General features: G+C 40.9%; 1 protein-coding gene across 1 annotated transcript in view; it reads right to left on the bottom strand.

Annotated features, from left to right (window-relative positions):
• Positions 1–18,649, bottom strand: part of LOC104273365 (excitatory amino acid transporter 5-like) — a 53,792-nt gene that overhangs the window by 17,034 nt on the left and 18,109 nt on the right. Inside the window, exons 4-7 of the mRNA XM_009868683.1 lie at positions 8,148–8,190; positions 6,917–7,136; positions 3,052–3,151; positions 1,512–1,745 (exon numbers count right to left, since the gene is read on the bottom strand). Coding sequence (XP_009866985.1) covers positions 1,512–1,745; positions 3,052–3,151; positions 6,917–7,136; positions 8,148–8,190 — 597 coding nt within the window. The remainder of the gene's footprint in view (positions 1–1,511; positions 1,746–3,051; positions 3,152–6,916; positions 7,137–8,147; positions 8,191–18,649) is intronic.

Below are 18,649 nucleotides of genomic sequence, written 5' to 3' on the forward strand. Positions count from 1 at the left end.
TTGTCCTTTCCCACTGTAATCTCACCTATTATAAATGCACTTTATTTCTAAGTGAGTTGCTCCATTGCAGGAGCGATTATGTGAATTCTTCCTCAAGGAGCTTGGGAAGTTATGAAGAAAAATAAAATTAGAGGCATGAGGGATAAGAAGCTCATATAATGCTATTCTCTGAAAGAACATATTATTCATCAGAGCTCAACTTATTATAGAAATTATTATAAGATGGAAGAAGGAATCTGTGTTTAAGTATAACAAGATGAAATAATCCTCATTATTGTTAATGAGAATAAATATTTGAGAGTTAGTAAAACCTTTTAATTTTTCATTATGTTTCTTTATAAATAGATGTTCCCAGTTTATTACTGATTTTGAATTAATCATTTTATCACTGATTTTGAATTAATCACTAATTTGAAGACTAAATTAGGTGATGAAGGTAGGTGTTTGTCAGTAGCTGTCATCATTTCAAAATCTGGATAAGAATTTAGTGTTTTCCACTCTCTCTGTAAAATAACAATAACTTTAAAAGTCCAAAAGACAAAATGAGATAAAAGAAAGGTATCTTTTCCCTTCTTTAGTCTTCTTCCTTTATAGCTGACAGTAGAAATAATAAATACGTAAGATGTGCTAAAGAGACCTATTTACCTGACACCTTCTGCTTGTCATGTGGCTTTTATGATTGCGTAAGAAGTGGTAGGTATAGCTGCTCTTGTTACTTCAGACTAACAAGCCTCCAGCCACAGATGCCATGAAACTGTTTTCATGACATTGGCTACATGGAAACGTTAATTTAGTTGTCCTTGTCTCCACTCCACGGAAGTCAATTCCAGCCCTTTCACGCACTACTCACGCAGCAGTTTATACATGTTGGGAGTCATTTTCATAACCAGATCACAAGCTGTTTCTCATTTTCACTGTACCTTTGTTCAGCTATGGTTAAAACTCATTGTACATCCTCCCTAGAAAGGATGCAAAAAATATTACTCCTTGAGCAGAACAGCTAAATACTTTCCCAGTGCCGGACAATAGCTTGCAACCACAACCTTGTCTTGATGTACCAGGAAACAAAGACTGAGGCGAGTGGAAAGGGTCCAGTGTTTCCATATGACTGAACTAGGAGGTTCTCTAGTAATAGTAAAAATAATAATACCAAGCCTGGACAAACTGTGTGCCCCTTATATATATTAACTTTGTAGAAGCACAATGTTTGGTTTTATGGAAAAACATCCTTATTTCCTTTCTAGTCCTCTACGAAAAAAACATTTTGTCCAGTATTTTTTAAACGGAGGGAAAACAATGAGACAAACATTATGGTCAAATGGCTCCCGCACATAACTTCTAAATGTTGAGAGACACAGCTTTTACAAATATACCAGTGGATTTGACACAGGCCATTGTTCAGATATAAATATATCTGCTCCAGAACAGTTATAGCATGCTGTTCGCAGGAGGAAGCTGGTGTAAGGATCTAGCAAGCATTTTGTCACATCTGTCAAGAAAATGTACAGTACCTGGAGGATGTGGCCAGAGCAATGAGCAAGGCTTGGAGAATCCCTCTGATGAAGACAATGGGATTCTTCTTGGTGATAAAGAAGTACATCATTGGCAGAATAAACAGCCCATGCACCACTAGGCCGCAAACCACTGTAATGGCATAGAAGCCCAGTTTCTTCCCAATGGCTGAAGGGTCATCCATTTCTAAGATTTTACCAGCAATTAGGAATACGATTCCAAATGGAAAATACCTGGGCAAAAAGCAAACAGTCGTTATTAGGACACAGCTCACTTCCATCACACGGTATGAGCTGAGGAGTCCTTCCAGTAGCAGTGCCGTAACAGCAGCACAGCTGGGTTCCGTTGTTTCATCAGACTAAGTCCCTCTCTCACACACTTGAGGACTGTGCCCGAAGCAGTATGCTAAACAATTTTTTATGTGGGGTACTCATCAGCACAGCTGAGGTTATGGTGCTGGTCAGCAATGACTTTAAAATGTGTTGGTTCAGAACACAGCTCTAACTTTTTAGCTTAAGCCAGGTAATTTACTGGGCAAAGGAGGAAGGAATCCTAAGCTTTGATCATATGTTTTTGTGCATGTAACTGTTCCTGGATTTTAGCTGGAAGCTGTTAAGTAAATGTTAATGTTGCCTTCTGAAGACATAGAAGAAACACCAACATGCATTAGACGAGCTCTTGGACTGTCTAGGAGTTTGATTTGGGGCAGACAGATAGGCAGAAGAATAGTTAGTTTCTGAAACCCCTCTGGACTGGATGTGGGATAGGCGCTTTATCAAAACTATGCTTCTGTGCATGGCTAGATACAAAGCCATGAGTGTCAAAGAAGTTGAAGATTTAAAGAAAAAAACAAACCTAAAAAATATAGGGACATCCAGCTATCTTCCATTTGCATCTCTTCCATCTCCAGAGACTTGCTACTTCCCCCTCGTCTTCCAGAAATTATTACCCACTTGGATCCAGCTAACCAAGCGATCATTCCCTGACCCAGCTCAGTCAGACTGGACCAGGTAGCTGGAAACAAAGGGTGAGTGCTGGTAGTGGGATCCCCTCCATGGGCTGAGCCACGCTGGGGGAACTGCTGAAGGGTGGGGAAGATGTTAAGCTGAACAGTTGTTGTTGGCAGTCACCTACTGTTCTTCTGATCTTTGGGGCAGGTGGGTTGGCAGGTCTAGCTGGCTCTCAGTGTAGTTTAGGACTGCTCTGAAGGCTTTTCCTAAGTTACATGACCTAAGGTGTTTGTTGAGGTCTTCTCTGCTGAGTGGAGACAATCCAAGTGCCAAGCACTCTGGCTGTGTCAGCTCCACTGTGCTGCTCATTGCAGAGAGAGCCAGGTTAGCAGCAACCATGCCAGCGACACTGGAATCATGTCAGCTCAACCCCCTCCCGAGCAAGCCAAGGCGTCGCAAAGCTAAAGATCATTCATCCTCTTATCTTTCCTTGGAAATAAGTTTTAAGAGACCTCTGTCCATCCTCTTCTGTTGAAATTTTCTTACTTTTAAAAATAATATTGGTTCTCTTACTAAAGCATTTACTTACCAAACAGCAACTGCCACTATCTTCATGACAGATTCATTTAAACACTGGCAAAAGCTGACCAAAGGAACGCCACTGTTCCCCATTCTCCCCAGCATTATACCTGCAAACAAAGGCATTTAGGTGAGAAAATTCCCTCCCTGCTGTAATTCGAAGTGAATTGTCGAAGGTGACTGGATGAATATCAATCTTCATGCTGTATAAAGAGACACAGTCCTGAAAATCTCACCTTACAGAAGCACAAGAGAGTGCAAGAGCCAGGCCCCAGCTTTGTGCTCTGGCTCCGTCCAGGCTGCTCACCCTGAGCTGAGTGGTTTTTCATTTGCAGTTCCCTGGACGTTTCCCTGCTGAGCTACTTTTCTGCTGTAGATTTAGCCCTACTGTTTCCTTATCTACCTTTCATAGAGCCCTAAGAAGGGTTTACTTGCTCTGAGGGATCCATGAAAGACAAACTGAAAACCCCTTTCCTAGTGAAGGAAACTCTCTGCCTGCAGTCTGCCTCTGTGCTGTGCACTGTGTAAAACTGGGCAGCATCCATGAGACACTCCTGGGGTAACGCCAGCATTTGAGATTTGTTCTGGTGACGGGGAGCTAATAAGTGGGTTTCCATCTTATTTTTAGTAATTATCTGTCTACATAGTAACAACTAACCTTTGTAATCAGTCAGGTTTGCAAACTTGGGGAGAGAAGAAAATGCAAATTCATGTGAAGAAAAGCAAAATTAGTCTGTATAGACTAACCACCAAAGAAGAAAGCAAAGAAAACCCATTTACATGCATACAGCACTCAGAAAGGAAAAGAATACAGCGCTGGGATGTGTCATCTAACCATATATTCTCCAGACAGCGTTAGTTTCCAATAATGCATATAAATAGACAGGATTTTCCTATTTTATTAATTTTCTGCCATATTTCCCTGAAAGGATTATAAGTGATTGAGTTAACTGCACATAGAAACACTTCAAAAGCTAGCTGCACCAAGTGGGACTGCCTTTGAGAGGAGTTCAGTGAGGAAGCAGGGGGCTACAAGCAGGGCGCACGCTGTCACTTGCTCTGGATACGCAGCATCCTCGCATTGGGCAGGAGCCCAGGCTCCGTCCTTCAGAGCTCACATCTGCACTTCTGAGCCAGGTCTCAGGCGGCACCGCCGCTTCCAGGGCAATCGCGTCCCAAGGCAGGGAGGATCTCAGCTGTTTTATCCAGGGATTTCACATTAACAGTGCATTCAAGATGTGGGTTTGTAAGCCTGTTAATATTCATCCAAGCTTCAACTTCGAGCTCAGAAAACAATACTCTTTTATTAAGCGCGTTGCTCATCTTTGGCAATTGGACATTAAACATAGTTCAGCTCTTCTAGCCTGGTCGGTGGTAGTTTTGCAAGAATCTCGGCTTCTAATTCCATATAATATTAAAAAAAAAATGCTTTCTTTTTCATTTTACAGAAATAACTGAAGTTTGCTCTTTAAAACACTGTCCTACCTAGGCATGTGGCTACTGGTGGGGACAGATGGGAGCGGGCAGGATTGGGGGCTTCTGTCTGCAGCCCTGATGTACCAAGTTCCATTTCAGTGTGAAGATTTCCATTGTAACGAATAAATAAAGCAACAAAGATTAGATGTCTCAACGCTTAGCCACTGTCATAATCTCAAAAAAGAACTTCCTGCACACTGTGTGAGAAGAGGTAGTATAGCCAGTCACCAGCATCAAGGTTTTTCATGTGTCTTGACCTTACATTCTGCCTGTCAAATGTTGCTCATTTTAATACATGTCTGGTAAAGAAGTCCAGTCATTCACGTGCAGGGTTTATTCCCAGACTGAGATTACTCAGCAATTCACCTCCTGCTTCAGGAAGAGACAGTTAGCTCAAGGCTGAATTTGTGCCCATTATGCTATTCTTATGCTGTTCAAAGACCTTAAAGAAGCTATAATAAGAACTTATGCTCACCCTAATGCTGTTTTTTTATGCCAGAGTGGTGTAAAAATTAAGACTCAGCCAAGTGAGTAGAAGTGTTACAAAACACTGAGGCCTGTACACATTTTTTGCAAAAAGCAAAAAGTTTGGAAGGATGCTCCTCTTCTTTCATAGAGATTGAAGCCACATGTCTTCTGTTTCATTGCTTCCAGTTTTGGGGGGGGGGGGGGGGAGGTGCAGAAAGCTAAAAACAGTGGTAAATGCTTGGCTGCATCCTTTGTTCAAAACGGCAGCCTGAAATGGTCACTGGTAGCTGACAAGTTTTGAGGGTTTAGTGTCTCAGATTCGTTTCCAGCCGCTTCTGATATTCGCCCCCAGCCGATACAGTGACATGGGACCCAGCAGTCAGGACCACGCTGTACATGGCAGTACCGGCAGCACATTTTCTGTACCTCAGCCAGAATGAAACTAACCCTCAGCTTCCAGCTCTTGAGCCCCAGGCCAGCAAGACTTGGGGGCATTGTAAAAGTAATACACTTAGTTCTGGGAAGGCAATGAATGATCGTCTGTCCCCAGCAGTATAAAATTGCCCTTGATCCTAATAAGCATATGTGATTATTAATTTGTTCATATTCAATACTTTTTGACTGGAATAGTGGTTTTTTTTCGACTGGAATAGTGTTTGCTGGGCCACTGTACTTTGGGAATTGACTATAAAATACTACAGCCTGTGGGACAGCCAGTTTCTAGCACTGTTACATATGAAATACCATCCACTGCAGACACTATAAAAGAGAGACAAGTTGGCTAATTCCGGACTTGATTTTTAACCCCTTGTGCTGATACAAACCATAATACAATAAATACAGTCAAGGATGTCTTATGGAACTACTTCTGCTGACCAAATTAACTTCCAAGAATAAATCTAGATAAGGAAAAATCAATCAGCATTTTCTTGTAAAAATCATCAGGACTTTATGATTAACAAGGGCATGTTTGCATAAATTCCCTCCTCCAAATTCACAAACATAATATAGCACACATGGCACTAAGGAGTTCCTGCACCAAGTGACACTGAATAAATCAGCCAAGCAAAAGCTCTTAGGAGTCCACTGTGTTAAGCTACTAGATGGTATGTAACAATCAGCATTGAATGATAACAAAAATAAAATCAAAAATTTTCAGTCAGAGAGAACATCCACAGACTTAAAACTGATAAACCAATACACCTTCGTAGCTCACTTATTTGAAATATCAATGAGGCTCATTATCTGAGTTGGGTTCTTACATAGCTAAATGACAATTATGTTCTACACTAATAACGTGGTAAAATGTGACTAAGAATGGGTAAGAACAGGTAGGGCACTTTCTAGGGCTAAAGTAATTTTCTGCCAAGTGAGGGGAACTTTAGCCAAGGAGTTGGTCTGGGAGAAGGTTCTTCCTGTATTGCCACCTGCGGTTCTTTGTTCCTGTAATACAACAACTGGGGTTCTGGGCATTAAAAGTGTACTAACTTCTTGGGCTTTGGGAAGAAAGTCTGCTACAGACTTGTTTCTTTCAGAATTTCTTGAAACTTTCTCTGGGACTTCTGCTACTGGCCAGAGACTGAAACATAACACTGACAGAGGGGCCGTGGATCTGACCTAGTTTATTGATTGTTTCCTACAGTCGGGAAAAAATATGTCATAAATAAAAGCTCAAAATAAAAAAAAACCCAAAACCCACAAAGAATGTAGTTGGATGCACAGAAACCAGAACTGCATGGAACAAAACTCATCATGGATTTTGAAGATTGGTCTTTGAAAAGCTGGGAGAACAGCTCTGTAACAGTCTTATCTTTTCCCTCACAAAGTTTAGACAGAAGCAGTTAAAAAAAGTGAATCAAGAAACTAAACATCCCAACCCATTCTTAAATGAACACTCAGATTATTACAAATCAAATATGTCTGAAACCTACCCATGGTGGCAGAAAATATCACAATCCCTAGCACATTCATGCCATCACTGGTGCCTGGTTCTGACTTGTAAATCACTTCAGGAGGAGGGGTGATATCCAAGGCAAAATTCTGGACATTGGATCCATTCTCATCCTGGACTCCATATATTATAATGCGACGAGTGGTGCTTTCCGATGACGCTTTGTTAGATTTAATTATAGGAATACTCTTGGTGCGATACTGAAAGAAAAGAAAATAGTTTTTATTATAATAATGAAAAAATTGATAGTTTAACAAGACCTCCTAAGTGCTCTGTTGCAACAAGGCTGCATCTTAAAGGGACAAACATGAAGAGTGACAGCTGCTGTCCCTGTGCTGCTAAAATCTGTAAAAACAGTAGAATTTTTTGAAAAGCTTGACAAAATCAGAGCTTCCTATAGAATCATAAAACAATTTGGGTTGTAAGGGACCTTTAAAAGTCATCTAGCCCAACTCCCCAAAATACATATATATTTTTGAACAGACTCTTGTGCAGTAAACTCACCATTTCCCAATGGAGCTACTTTCCCGTAAGAGATAATTGTGAATGACTCCCTAAGTGTTCTAAGTGCCCTTCTCTTTACCTCACCAGAGGCAAGGTTCCCATGAAATATTCCTCCAGCTGAAATAAATATACCTACACTTCTTGCTCGCTCAGAACCCTTAGAGGAGGTTTTCTGGCCAAATTTCAATCTCAGTAATTAAATTCTTCTTAAGCATATTATTTTGTTACTTTAACTTGACATGTTCTTAGAATCATGGAATCATTTAGGTTGTAAAAGACCTTTAAGCCCATTGATCATCATTCTTCCTTTGCACAGTGTTACTGCACACTCTTACAGAGTTTCCAGCTACTCAGTGACTGCAGTCCCACGTTAGGAGAAATCACACTCTAGGCTGGCACAAATCATTCCACTCCCTACAGCACCTTTCTTATGGTCCTCACAGATCTGGCCTCAGGTGGAGATGACACAGGTGTGCATGTCTACTCTCTAGTCACTGTGCATTTCATGCTTGTTCATTTTACCTTCAGATACCAAGGCTGCTGAGGCTAACGGAAGGGGACTCATTAATTCCTAAATGATGAAGGTACTAACAGTATCTGAAGGAACACACAATGTCTGTATCTGCATTCTATTTTAAAAAGGTACATGTTTTATGTGATGTTGGCTCATCTCTTTCATCAGTGGTAAAAGGAATATAGGCACTTACCTGCTTGAATGTGGCCTCAACAAGATTGGCAGGAAACATGTTCCTAAAAATGAACAAATAAAAGAATAACTTCTATTAAACTGAAAACAACTTCTGTTTAGTATGTCTTGAGTCTCCCACAATAATCAGTTATTCATCCTCCTCGAGAGCACGGGCTGGACAGGTGCAGAATAGTGCCACTCCCCCACTCATGCTGTACCTAACAGAGCAAGGCTCAACAGAGACAGTTCCTCAGAATTAAAGTTTTGGGACTTTCTGCTAAATACCTGGAGTGAGAACCAGGAGCTCTAGTTTCAGTTACTGACTCTGCCACAGTCTCCGTGTTGTGACTGGGGCAACATAAATGCTATCATTCCCTTCGCTGTCTGCTAACTTGGGAGAATATTCCTTTATTCCATATTTTGTCTTCCCTACTTAGATAATGAGCTGCTGAAGACAGAGACAGTGTTCAGGAATGTCCTCCTGAGCCTCCTGGGTGCCATAACCTACTTCAGGACTTCTAGGTGCTCCTGTGAGACGAGTCTTAAGCTGTAGTACCTCCTGATACACTTTCATCACTAAAATGACAAATAATGTAGACTTCACAGTAGTTTGGTCAAGAACAATTTGCTTTTCAAAAAAGAGGATCTCATTCCTGATTAAAAGAATTGACATTAGAGCTGCACAGTCTCTGCCAGATTTTATTTTAATTTCTGAGGCTTCAGAACAAAGAGATTGAAGTGAGACCAACTCATGGCTGAGCTATGGAGGAAGGCAATGATCATACGCTGTGAGATTTGCAGTGAGAGTGACAGATTTTTAATTCCAAAAGTGACTCTTGTCATCTTTTCTGACTTTCTGCATACCTCAGTCTGTAACATTTCACCCAATAATATTCAGAGCTAATTTATAACTTCTATTTGAGCTAGATTACTCCTTTGCGGAGACATTCAACCCTAATTTGAAATGGAGAGCACACCCTCTACAGGCTTCAAAGAGGAATCATAGCACAATTTGGGAAAAAAGTCATATATTTCTGTGCAGTTTCAGGGAATCAAGGCTTGTGTGATAATTCTAATAAGATCATTATCAGAACTGGTTTATTTTGAGCCCAAAGCTTCTGAACCTAGAGGCAGAAGACAGTGACAGCCTATGACCCAATTATATGCTTTCATGAATTTATGCAAGCAGAAACTCCTGAATTCTCAAACCAAAAGACTTTTTATTCAAAGTCCAGCTCAAACTCCAAGACAGGATAACACCAAAGCCTATTCTTTTTCCAAAAAGAATTGCTATATACATGAACAGTGAAATGCATACTGAACTGGGACATTTCCTAGACCTGCTTTCCTCTTTGTGGCAGCAGCATATGCCTGCTGCTAATGGAGTTGCAGCAAGGGCATGCTGTGCAGCACCGGCTTAGAAAAAACAATCTTACTGCTATTTTAAGTGATCATAATGTGACATTATGGTTGCACTTAAAATTATGAGGCAGAATCTGTTCCAGTAGCATCAGGCACTGAGAGCAATCGCACTTAAAATTATGAATTGGAATCTGCTTAAGTGACATCAGGCACTGAGAGCAATTGCTACAAGGCGATAATCTAATTATCTTTTTCAGCGTAAAGCAGAGGGAGAAGAATTTTAATTAAAGGGCGGTACTGTCTAATGATTGAAACAGAAAATTGAAAATGAGGAGGTTTTTTTGGCCTGTGGTGTGGGAGCAGACAAGCCACTTAAAGGCATAACTGGTCATTCTGGTATGGGTGGTGCTTTAGGGCAACCTGGTGTTACACAGACAGTTACTACCAGGCAAGACACAAGGTTGATGTGCAGCACTTCAGTTACTCTTCTTTAACTGTTCTGGCCTTTTCTCACCTCAGGGCAGGCAAGATAGTTCAGTTTACCCATCCCTTGCAGGACCTGGAATTCCTGCAGGATAGCAGCATGCACTGGCTGTGCTACACCTGCAACATCTCCTCCCATTTTACCAATTCTGCTTTTAGGAGCCCCAGGTGTGATGACAGCTGCATGCTTTGAGGACCTTATAGCAAAAGACAGCAGCCTTGGCTATATAAAAGCATGTAATCATAGAAGGGTTTGGGTTGGAAAAAACCTTTAAAGGTCATCTAGTCCATCTTTCCACATAAGGAAATTATTTTAAGCTAGCAAGGTTTAGTTAAATTAATGCACTCCCTTGTTACACCATTGTAAGCAGTGCTTACAGCAGTGCTGTACGTCCAAGTGCTGTGCTGCCACCCAGGTGACTCAGGTAAAGTGGCATGAAGCGTTGGGTTATCTCTGCAAATTGTCCGTAAAGCTGACAATTCTCTGGTTAAAATGTGGAATTTGTAGCCAAAGCAAGACACAGACAACAGCCAGCTGTGCGCTGCTTTCCTAGCAGATGCAGAACACAACCTTCTGCCTGAGCCCCGGGGGGCTTAGCTGAACACGAGGGACTGACTGAGGAACAGCTGGACGGGCTGGACCTGGGAAGATGGAGAGGATGTTTACAAGAGGGGAGGAGCACTGGAGAGATGGTTCCTGCCTTATTATGATGCTTCTCATGGGAATTTCTTCTTGGAAATTGTTAAAGGCTTCATTAATATTAAATCTTTGGTTTGTGATTTGAGAGGATCAGATGAAAGGTGCTGCAGGAGCGCACAGTGTCAGTGCGATGACTGTGTTCTGACCTGCTGTGTGAATGTGAAATATTCTGAAACCACAGATGCACACTGAGGATTTCAGCACAGCTCTGAATATGAATGTCACATATGAGCCACAGCTTTACAGAGAAATATGAATTTAATTGCTGATGATTTCCACTTGCTCCCTTAGTTTTATAGTCCTAATTAGTAGAATTAAGAACAATTAAAACTGCTCGAGAAATGTCATATGGTTAGTAGCTAGATTAAATGTTAGACAAATTTGTGAAGGATTAAAGCATTTTGTTTCTTTATCATTCTTTATCCTGCAGGAATTACAACTACCCACTTAATACTGGATACTGGAATTCTCCCAGTATTTTTTAATATATTATGCACTGTTATCCAGTCTTTGAGACTAGCCTTACTAAAGTTACACAATTTATCTAGTGAAGGGCTGACCTGAATGTGCTTGCCAGAGCCTCAGCTTATTTTTTATTTTAAGCTGGTTTACTTGGATTGAAAAAAATCCAGTATTAGCTAAAATTTAGTTTTGTTAACTAAAAACATGAAAGAGAGCAACTGGTGGATGAGAACTCTAACAGACTGAAAACAAATGTTGAGAATAAAGTATCAAACCATCGCCTAGAACTGGGAGATGACTGAGAGTGTTGGTTCAGCCAGGTCTCTTCAGAAACACTTGAGAAATTCTTGCTTTAGGGATACAATTTGCTGCAAGTCGCTATTTCCAGCCATGATGTTTGGCAGGGATCTCCTGGGAATGCTTCAGAACAAGAGACTGAAGTGAGACTGGTAGTAGAGGATTTGGCTTTTGATCATGGAACTGGGCTGAGGAGGGCTGGCGGGATCCTCACCACTGCCAGCCAGCCTGGCTGCCTCGGGGCAGCCCTCGTGTGGGTCTCTGGCCCATCAAACCTGAGCACTGGGGAACACCAGCTGCGGTGGGAGCTTCGGTCTAGCACGAGATCTAGACACTTGCATTTGCCCAAACTTATTAGACAATTAATTGCAGGGTGTTGCAGTCTGTCAGTCTCTGGCCACCTGTCTTCCGCATATCCAGCCTGCAATCAGATTGGCCTCTGCAGATCTCTGCTAGCTTTACTGCAGTTCTGGACAATGTAAAGTTCTGCCCACACAGATCTGGTATCAGGATCGTAAAGTGAGGCTGTGTCTCTGCAGAACAGGCACCGTGTTTATCATTAACATATACTGCAGTACAGACACTGCCAGTACTTACGAAGTAGTAATTCAGGCTGAGCTACTCATTGCTGTCACCACCTATAGATGCTGTTGTGTTTATTCAATTAAGAAAGCTAAGCAGATAAAATGCTTCTAAATTTCTAGCATTACTTTCAAATTGTTTACAAGACACAGGACACAAAATAATAGCGTTGGGAACTTAAAGTAATCTGGAATTCATTTCTCTTGTACAAGCAACATTGTCTCTAACCTCCAAGGCACAACTGAGCATTCCTAGGAGAAACAATTTCACATAATAATAGTAGAATATAGTGAATAACAGTGAGTGATCATGGTGTGCAACATAGGTAAATTTAGGTGTAAGACAGGGATATGGTTGTAAAAGAGGAACTGAAACTTATGGTTTCTGGTCACATAAAAAATTAAGAGCTAAATAACTCTCTGCCCTGAAGAATAGTATTTCCCAGAGCATCTTCTGCTTCAGGACTTATGCCAGACACAGCAGGAGCATTCAGCACAGGCTAAAAGGCATGAAGCTTCAATACCAGCTCAGTGAACCTTATACAGTCCGTGAGCTATTGACTACGGCACGCCTGGCCTGCATTTGCTGTGACAGCAGCAAATACGCACGGGTGACCCTCTAAACACCTTGTTTGACTACATCCTGCTGCAATGCACAGGCTGGTTCATTCTACGAGCAAATTTAGGAGCTCTTCCCGAATTCTGTATGGGACAAGAGGATTCACATATAAGGATGTTATCATGTTAGAAATGTGTATGTATGACTAAGGCAACATGTGTTCTGCAATTCGGTAGCCATGAAACTGAAAGAAAATTCTGAAGTCTTGTATTCAGTATACACAGGGCCTCGTCTAAGGAGCAGCTCTGAGGGTGCAGTTTCCTCTTACAGGTAGGACTACTTCGCACCTTATCACTGCCGAAAGTGGGAGGTCCTCTTTCTTTCTCCATTGTCTCCCAGCAGTTAACTTACCAATTAACACTTCTAGCTCGTTTTTGCTTCCCTAGATTTCCACTGCTTTAGGAAGCTGAATTGTATTAAGAAGCCATTTTTAAGCTCAAGCCATGCCTGGCCACTGCCCTCACGACATATGAGAGCCCTTTATCTCTTTTCAGAAGGCTGCTGTCTCTGAGAACTACAGCAGTGATAAAATATCAGCACTGTTTTACTGTTCATGTTGAATTGTGCACAGAGCACTAGCCTACAGCTACTGGGATAGCCAGTTTGATGGCTCCTGGACAACTTCGATTAGAAATAATAGGCCAAATGCTGGTTGCAGTTATACTACTGAATAACTGAAATACTCATTCTGAGTCCTGACTACAACATCTGTTAAGTCCAAGCATTCAGCTTTTGTAGATCTTTTTAATAAGAAATTAGGCCAGCTGCTCCAGCGTAAGAGCAGCTACAGGTACGGCAGATGTTTCTTCCTTGAATCAGAACCTCCATTCCCTCTGGGGCACTCTGTGCTCTGCTGCAGCAATCTGGTTTTGCTCTCAGACTTTGATGTTATCAGTACCTAATCCCTGCCACACCAGACAGTCTTTGGCTGCAGTCTCTCATGCTGTGGGATTAAAACCACCAGACTGGGTTTTTTGCTACACGCGCATCCTCGTAATATTTTATTGGCCTATATTTGCTCTGGGCATAAAACATCTGTGGACACTCGGCTCACAAATTTGAACTAGCATAGCTGAGCTTGCAAGAACATTGTTTTAAGACTGGCTGTGTGTCTGACAGTATTTTAATACTTCAGTGTTTGAGACCTTACCCTGTCACTCTATGCAGCAAGGGTATAGAGAGAGTAAAAATGGAGTCTGAGTAGCTTGACATGACAGCTATAAAGTTTCCAGATTTTACAGCCACGCACGAGAACAAACAGCACTATGTTCCCTATTTACTATAGTCCGAGGTTCTTCTCAGCGACATCATCCTTATCTCAAAAATTCATTTGCTTTTGCTGCCCTCTGCATGATTTCATCATCAGCTGTGTAGACTCCTGACTACTGTTACTGCACCACATGAGGCATGTGTCCTTAGTCATATGGGTTTACATCTGAAAAACCTTCCTGCTGGTGTCACTGGGCTCCATCAGGGTTTGTACTCCTCAAATCAAGGGCAAAATTTAATTCAGCAAGACCGAGTAAATGACCTATCTCAGGGAGGATGCATCTTGTGTATCAGTAGTTATCTTCAGTGCCTCATACAATTTCTCAGTATCAGTCTTACTACCTCCTGCTAAAAGGACCAAAGAAGTCTTTTTCAGAATTAATGAGGCATTTAAGTTCTCATTAGTGTGATAATAGATATTAATAGAATAAAAATAAAAACCACTAACTGGGTCTAAGCCATTTTGGCTTGCTTGTCTTTTTACGCAGATCAGAGCAGAAATCATAATGTGGAATCATTTTGCCAAATACATGGACATTTTACCTGTCTTGAGAGTGACAGTGTTGCATGGCACTTCAGCTTGAGTAAGGGATCTGGAGGGTGAACCTCCTTACCCTGCATCTTCTGAAAGAAAAGGTCCTGACACAGCCCCAACAGGGCTATGGCTTTCTGAGAAAATTGTTCCTTGGGGTGGAAGCACAAGTATATCACATCTTTAGGAATCTTGAAAAGGCTGAATCATTTCAAAGGGAACATGACAGGCCCAACATATTTCCACTATGGTTCCAACAACGCAAAGTTATTTCATAAAAAGTGTACGTTTACACTGGAAGATGTCCGGGCCAGTTGTCAGGAGGATGAACGATTTATTCCTTTTTAGGGTGGAAGCTTTCCTATTGCAGTTTTAACTCTTGGCCCCCATGCACCTCTGTCTCTGTGACTATGGTTTCCTGACCAGAGAGCAAAAACTGCTTGAGAGTCCCTCTGCCCAGCATTATTTTCACCACAGAATTTTCTTTTTTCCATGTTGGTTTCCTTTTGCACCAAACAGGAACTACACACTCAGGGGCTTCAGGGTCCTCTGTAAATACCTGAGGTTCAGACTTCTGCACAGCGTGAACTGCTTAAAAATTAGCCAGAAGTGAATATCTGATAACATGCAGTACAGAACACCGCTGGCACCAGGCTGGTTTTGCGAGATAAAAGAAAAGTGGCAATCTAAAATGAGTAAAAAATAGTAGTTTGCCGTAGGGGACAGGTAAATATTTCTATCACGGTACACAGTGACTTTTGAAAAAGGATATATAAATGTGGGGCAAAGTTACTTTAAAAAATTCTTTCATAGTTTAAATCCTGGATCACTTAATGCATTTTTAAATATCTTACTGTGTATATATACAATTCAGTCTCCAGCTCTAAATTTTTTTAAGTGTGATTTCTAGTTCTGCACAGCCTGGACTTTTTCCAAATGACAGCAGATATTGCATTTCTCCTGCCCTATTTTGAAGAAACACAATTTCAATAAAATAGAACACAGCCCTTAGCTTGAAAAGAGGGAAAGGAAATAATTTTAAAGAGTGCTCAGGATTCCCTTGAAAACATAAATCCTCCACAGTGTTTATATCCTCTTCTAACTATTAATGTTATAAAAAAACCCAACAAACCAACCTCTCCTGCTTAAGCCAGATTGTGTTTCCTGGTACCTGCTATTAAATTTGATGCAATCCTGAATATTATCCTCCCAGCAAACTTCAGAAATGTACAAATTTGTGTGTCATGATTTAAGGCATGATTTGATCCTGACACTATTCACTGAATTGTTTTATGTGGAGCTTTGGAACTGAATAAGCTTGCAATGTCATGCTCTCTGGTTAAGCTTGAGGAAAAAGTAAAAATGTATGTGAATGCTGTGCTTGCTAGTGCCCAGATTTGCACACGGTATCAGCCTCACATAAAGGAGGAGGGTGAACCCCCAGTTTGGCTGGGATTTGTTTCCTCATGTCCATGTTTATGGTGTTTGCTTGTTTGTTTTTATCTCTTCAGCCAAATTTTGTTTCCCTTGGTTGCAAATGCAAGTAGCATGATGTTAGTTGCAGCAGGATTTACCCTTCTAAATCAAAGGTATTTTGGTAACAGCAACAGAATGTGGTGGAAATATTAACTGCTGCTGTAAATAGTGTGGTCCTGAGTCATAGATCTTGTTTTACAAATGTTCATCCCCAAATTATAGTTTTTTCTATTCTGTTTATCAGGTGAACATATGTTGCAGAATTAAAGAAACCTAATCTTTTAAATGGAACACTACTCCTGCAAATATGTCCCTTTTAATCCTTTTGAATAACGCACTCTAAGTCTGAATTATTTTTTTAAAAAATGATATCTTGCCTTTCTTAATTTCTTAACTCATGAAAGGCTACTTAAAATTCATTCTTATTTTTAGGAACATAGTATAGAATTACTTTTGATAATTTCTACAGGAAAAAGAAGGTAATTATGTGTGTTGATTCATTGCTATTAGTTCCACTGAGGTGCCTCAAAAGCCATATTCCTGGAACAAGACCCCTACTAGGTCTTATATGAGCTGGGAATATTTTGTCTTGCATGATAGATTTTCCTGAACAATTCTCAGTGAGGTAATTTCTTTTCCATATGTCCTGGGTCTCCAGCCATAAGAAAGGAAAATGGACCTTGCCTACACATCATGAGAATAAATCTGTTAAAATTCCTAAAGCACCAGGTGCATTACAGAGAACATGATCTTTAGCCTGAGGCTTTATAATTTTAAATATGGAAGCAGATACACTTTCATGAGCCTTGCAGTGCCTGCACCAGAAACCCTGCACATAGTTAAGGCAGATTTGTACACTTCTCTCAACGTAGTCACAAAGTGGCAGCTGAAGAGAGAAGTATTGTCAGAACAGCATGTCCTGCACAGCTCCAGACTCCCAGCTGCCTTCTCAATCACTTGGCCTCAGGCTGGAGCCGGGCTCACTGCCCACACAGAAGGACAAGTCATGCACGGGGAGGTTCCTGCGCGGGTTCTAAGGTGAACTACCAAGTTAGCGGGTAGCTTCCCCAGACCGCTGGAGATTTGTTTAGTTAAAAGCTGGATCAGATTAAAGCAAAAATTCAGGCATTTAAGGCCAAAACAGCACTAAAGATTTTAAAGACTAACTGAATGTTCAAAACACTTTGATTACGCTGCATTCAGTGGCCTCTCTGTCCACACTGAATCTAGGAGGAAATCAGTAGGGGCAGATTCACCCCCACAGACCTTGTTCCCAATCTCTTGAGGTTCTCTTTGGAACCTTTCAAATACTGATGTTTAGTGTGGCAAAAAATGATTGACTTGTAGATACAATTTCTGAGGCACAAAATTCAATATGTTGATGAAATTCTGTATGTCCTGCTTGATGTGAGGTTTAGAGCTGTTTCAGAAGTATGCAGAAGAGTGTTGCTGTTATGTCCTAATAAATCATATATACCGGAGGTTTTATTGCTGGCTTTTTTATTTTTTTTTACATAACAGACAAACATACAGGGGAAGCACCATCTACAAAATAATGCAGGATAATAATGTGATTAATGATTAATGTTGCAGGTGTTTAAGTATGGTCATGAGGCTCTGCAGTAGTTCTTGGTTTTATTTATTGCTAAGTCAGTACATCCTTTAATTTCCAGTTAAAACCACTTCTAAAAACAAAATCCTCACCCAAAAATTCAAGAAATTTAATTTCTAGCAATACCCTCCCTGCCAAAAATTCCAGACCTGACGATATAATATCACAGGAAATAATAATAATGTATTTCATCATTTCAAAGCGGCTTCAGATCTGAAAGCAGCAAGGGCGAATACGTGTATCACCATGCCAAGATTCATGCTTTTAAAATAAACCACACAATTATGTCACATATCTCATCTCTCCACTTGTACATTTAGTGTTCTTCATTTGCAGAATACCAGATGTTTCCTGTGCAAACTTCTGTGCGCATATGCAATTGATAAATTGAGAGGAAATTAATGAATTGAGAAGATAAGCCAATCTGGGCTGAAAAAGATGGTCTCCAGCTGTGAATTGAAGTGATTTATCATTGAGCTAAAGGATCAGCCTTTCTAGCTCAAACCAGCAGATACATCATTACGTTTAATCCAGACTTCCACATAGATATTTAGGAGTTTTGCAATTGACTTCAGCAGAGCCAGGATTTCACCCATAGTGTTTGCCTAGGCTGGAAGCCCATTCCCCACAGTTGTGTTGCTCTTATTTATTTATTTAATAAATGTGGTTATTTCTGTAGTGGAGGAATAAAAACCATCAGTTTGTGTGGACTTGGGGTAAACAGACTGCAGCTGTGACAGCTGCCTGGCACAGCAGGAGGAGAGTGAGCTTTATTCTCTCTTTTTAAGCTTCAGTAGTGAGAGTGGCGTGTTGGCCTGTCATTGTTGACACCTGCCTAAACCAGAGAAGACTTCAAGGTGTTGCACTGTAAAAGCACATGCCTGGTTAGAAACAGGAGTACCTGAAACATGCATACAAAGAGCTATAATTTGATTGGGTAAATGTGTGTAGAAAGTGACATTATAGATGATATTTGCAAATGTTTAGATCAGGACGTGGTGTTTTACCTGCAATAAGGCTCGGCAGAATAAAGTGTTCCCCAACCTCACCGCTAAACCTGTGGTGTACAGGGACTGTCCAGACAGAGCTGGAGAGACGAGATTGTAACTCACATCTCAGGTTCCAGCC

Source organism: Apaloderma vittatum, unplaced genomic scaffold (assembly GCF_000703405.1).
Source record: "Apaloderma vittatum isolate BGI_N311 unplaced genomic scaffold, ASM70340v1 scaffold7724, whole genome shotgun sequence".
NCBI classification, from domain to species: domain Eukaryota; kingdom Metazoa; phylum Chordata; class Aves; order Trogoniformes; family Trogonidae; genus Apaloderma; species Apaloderma vittatum.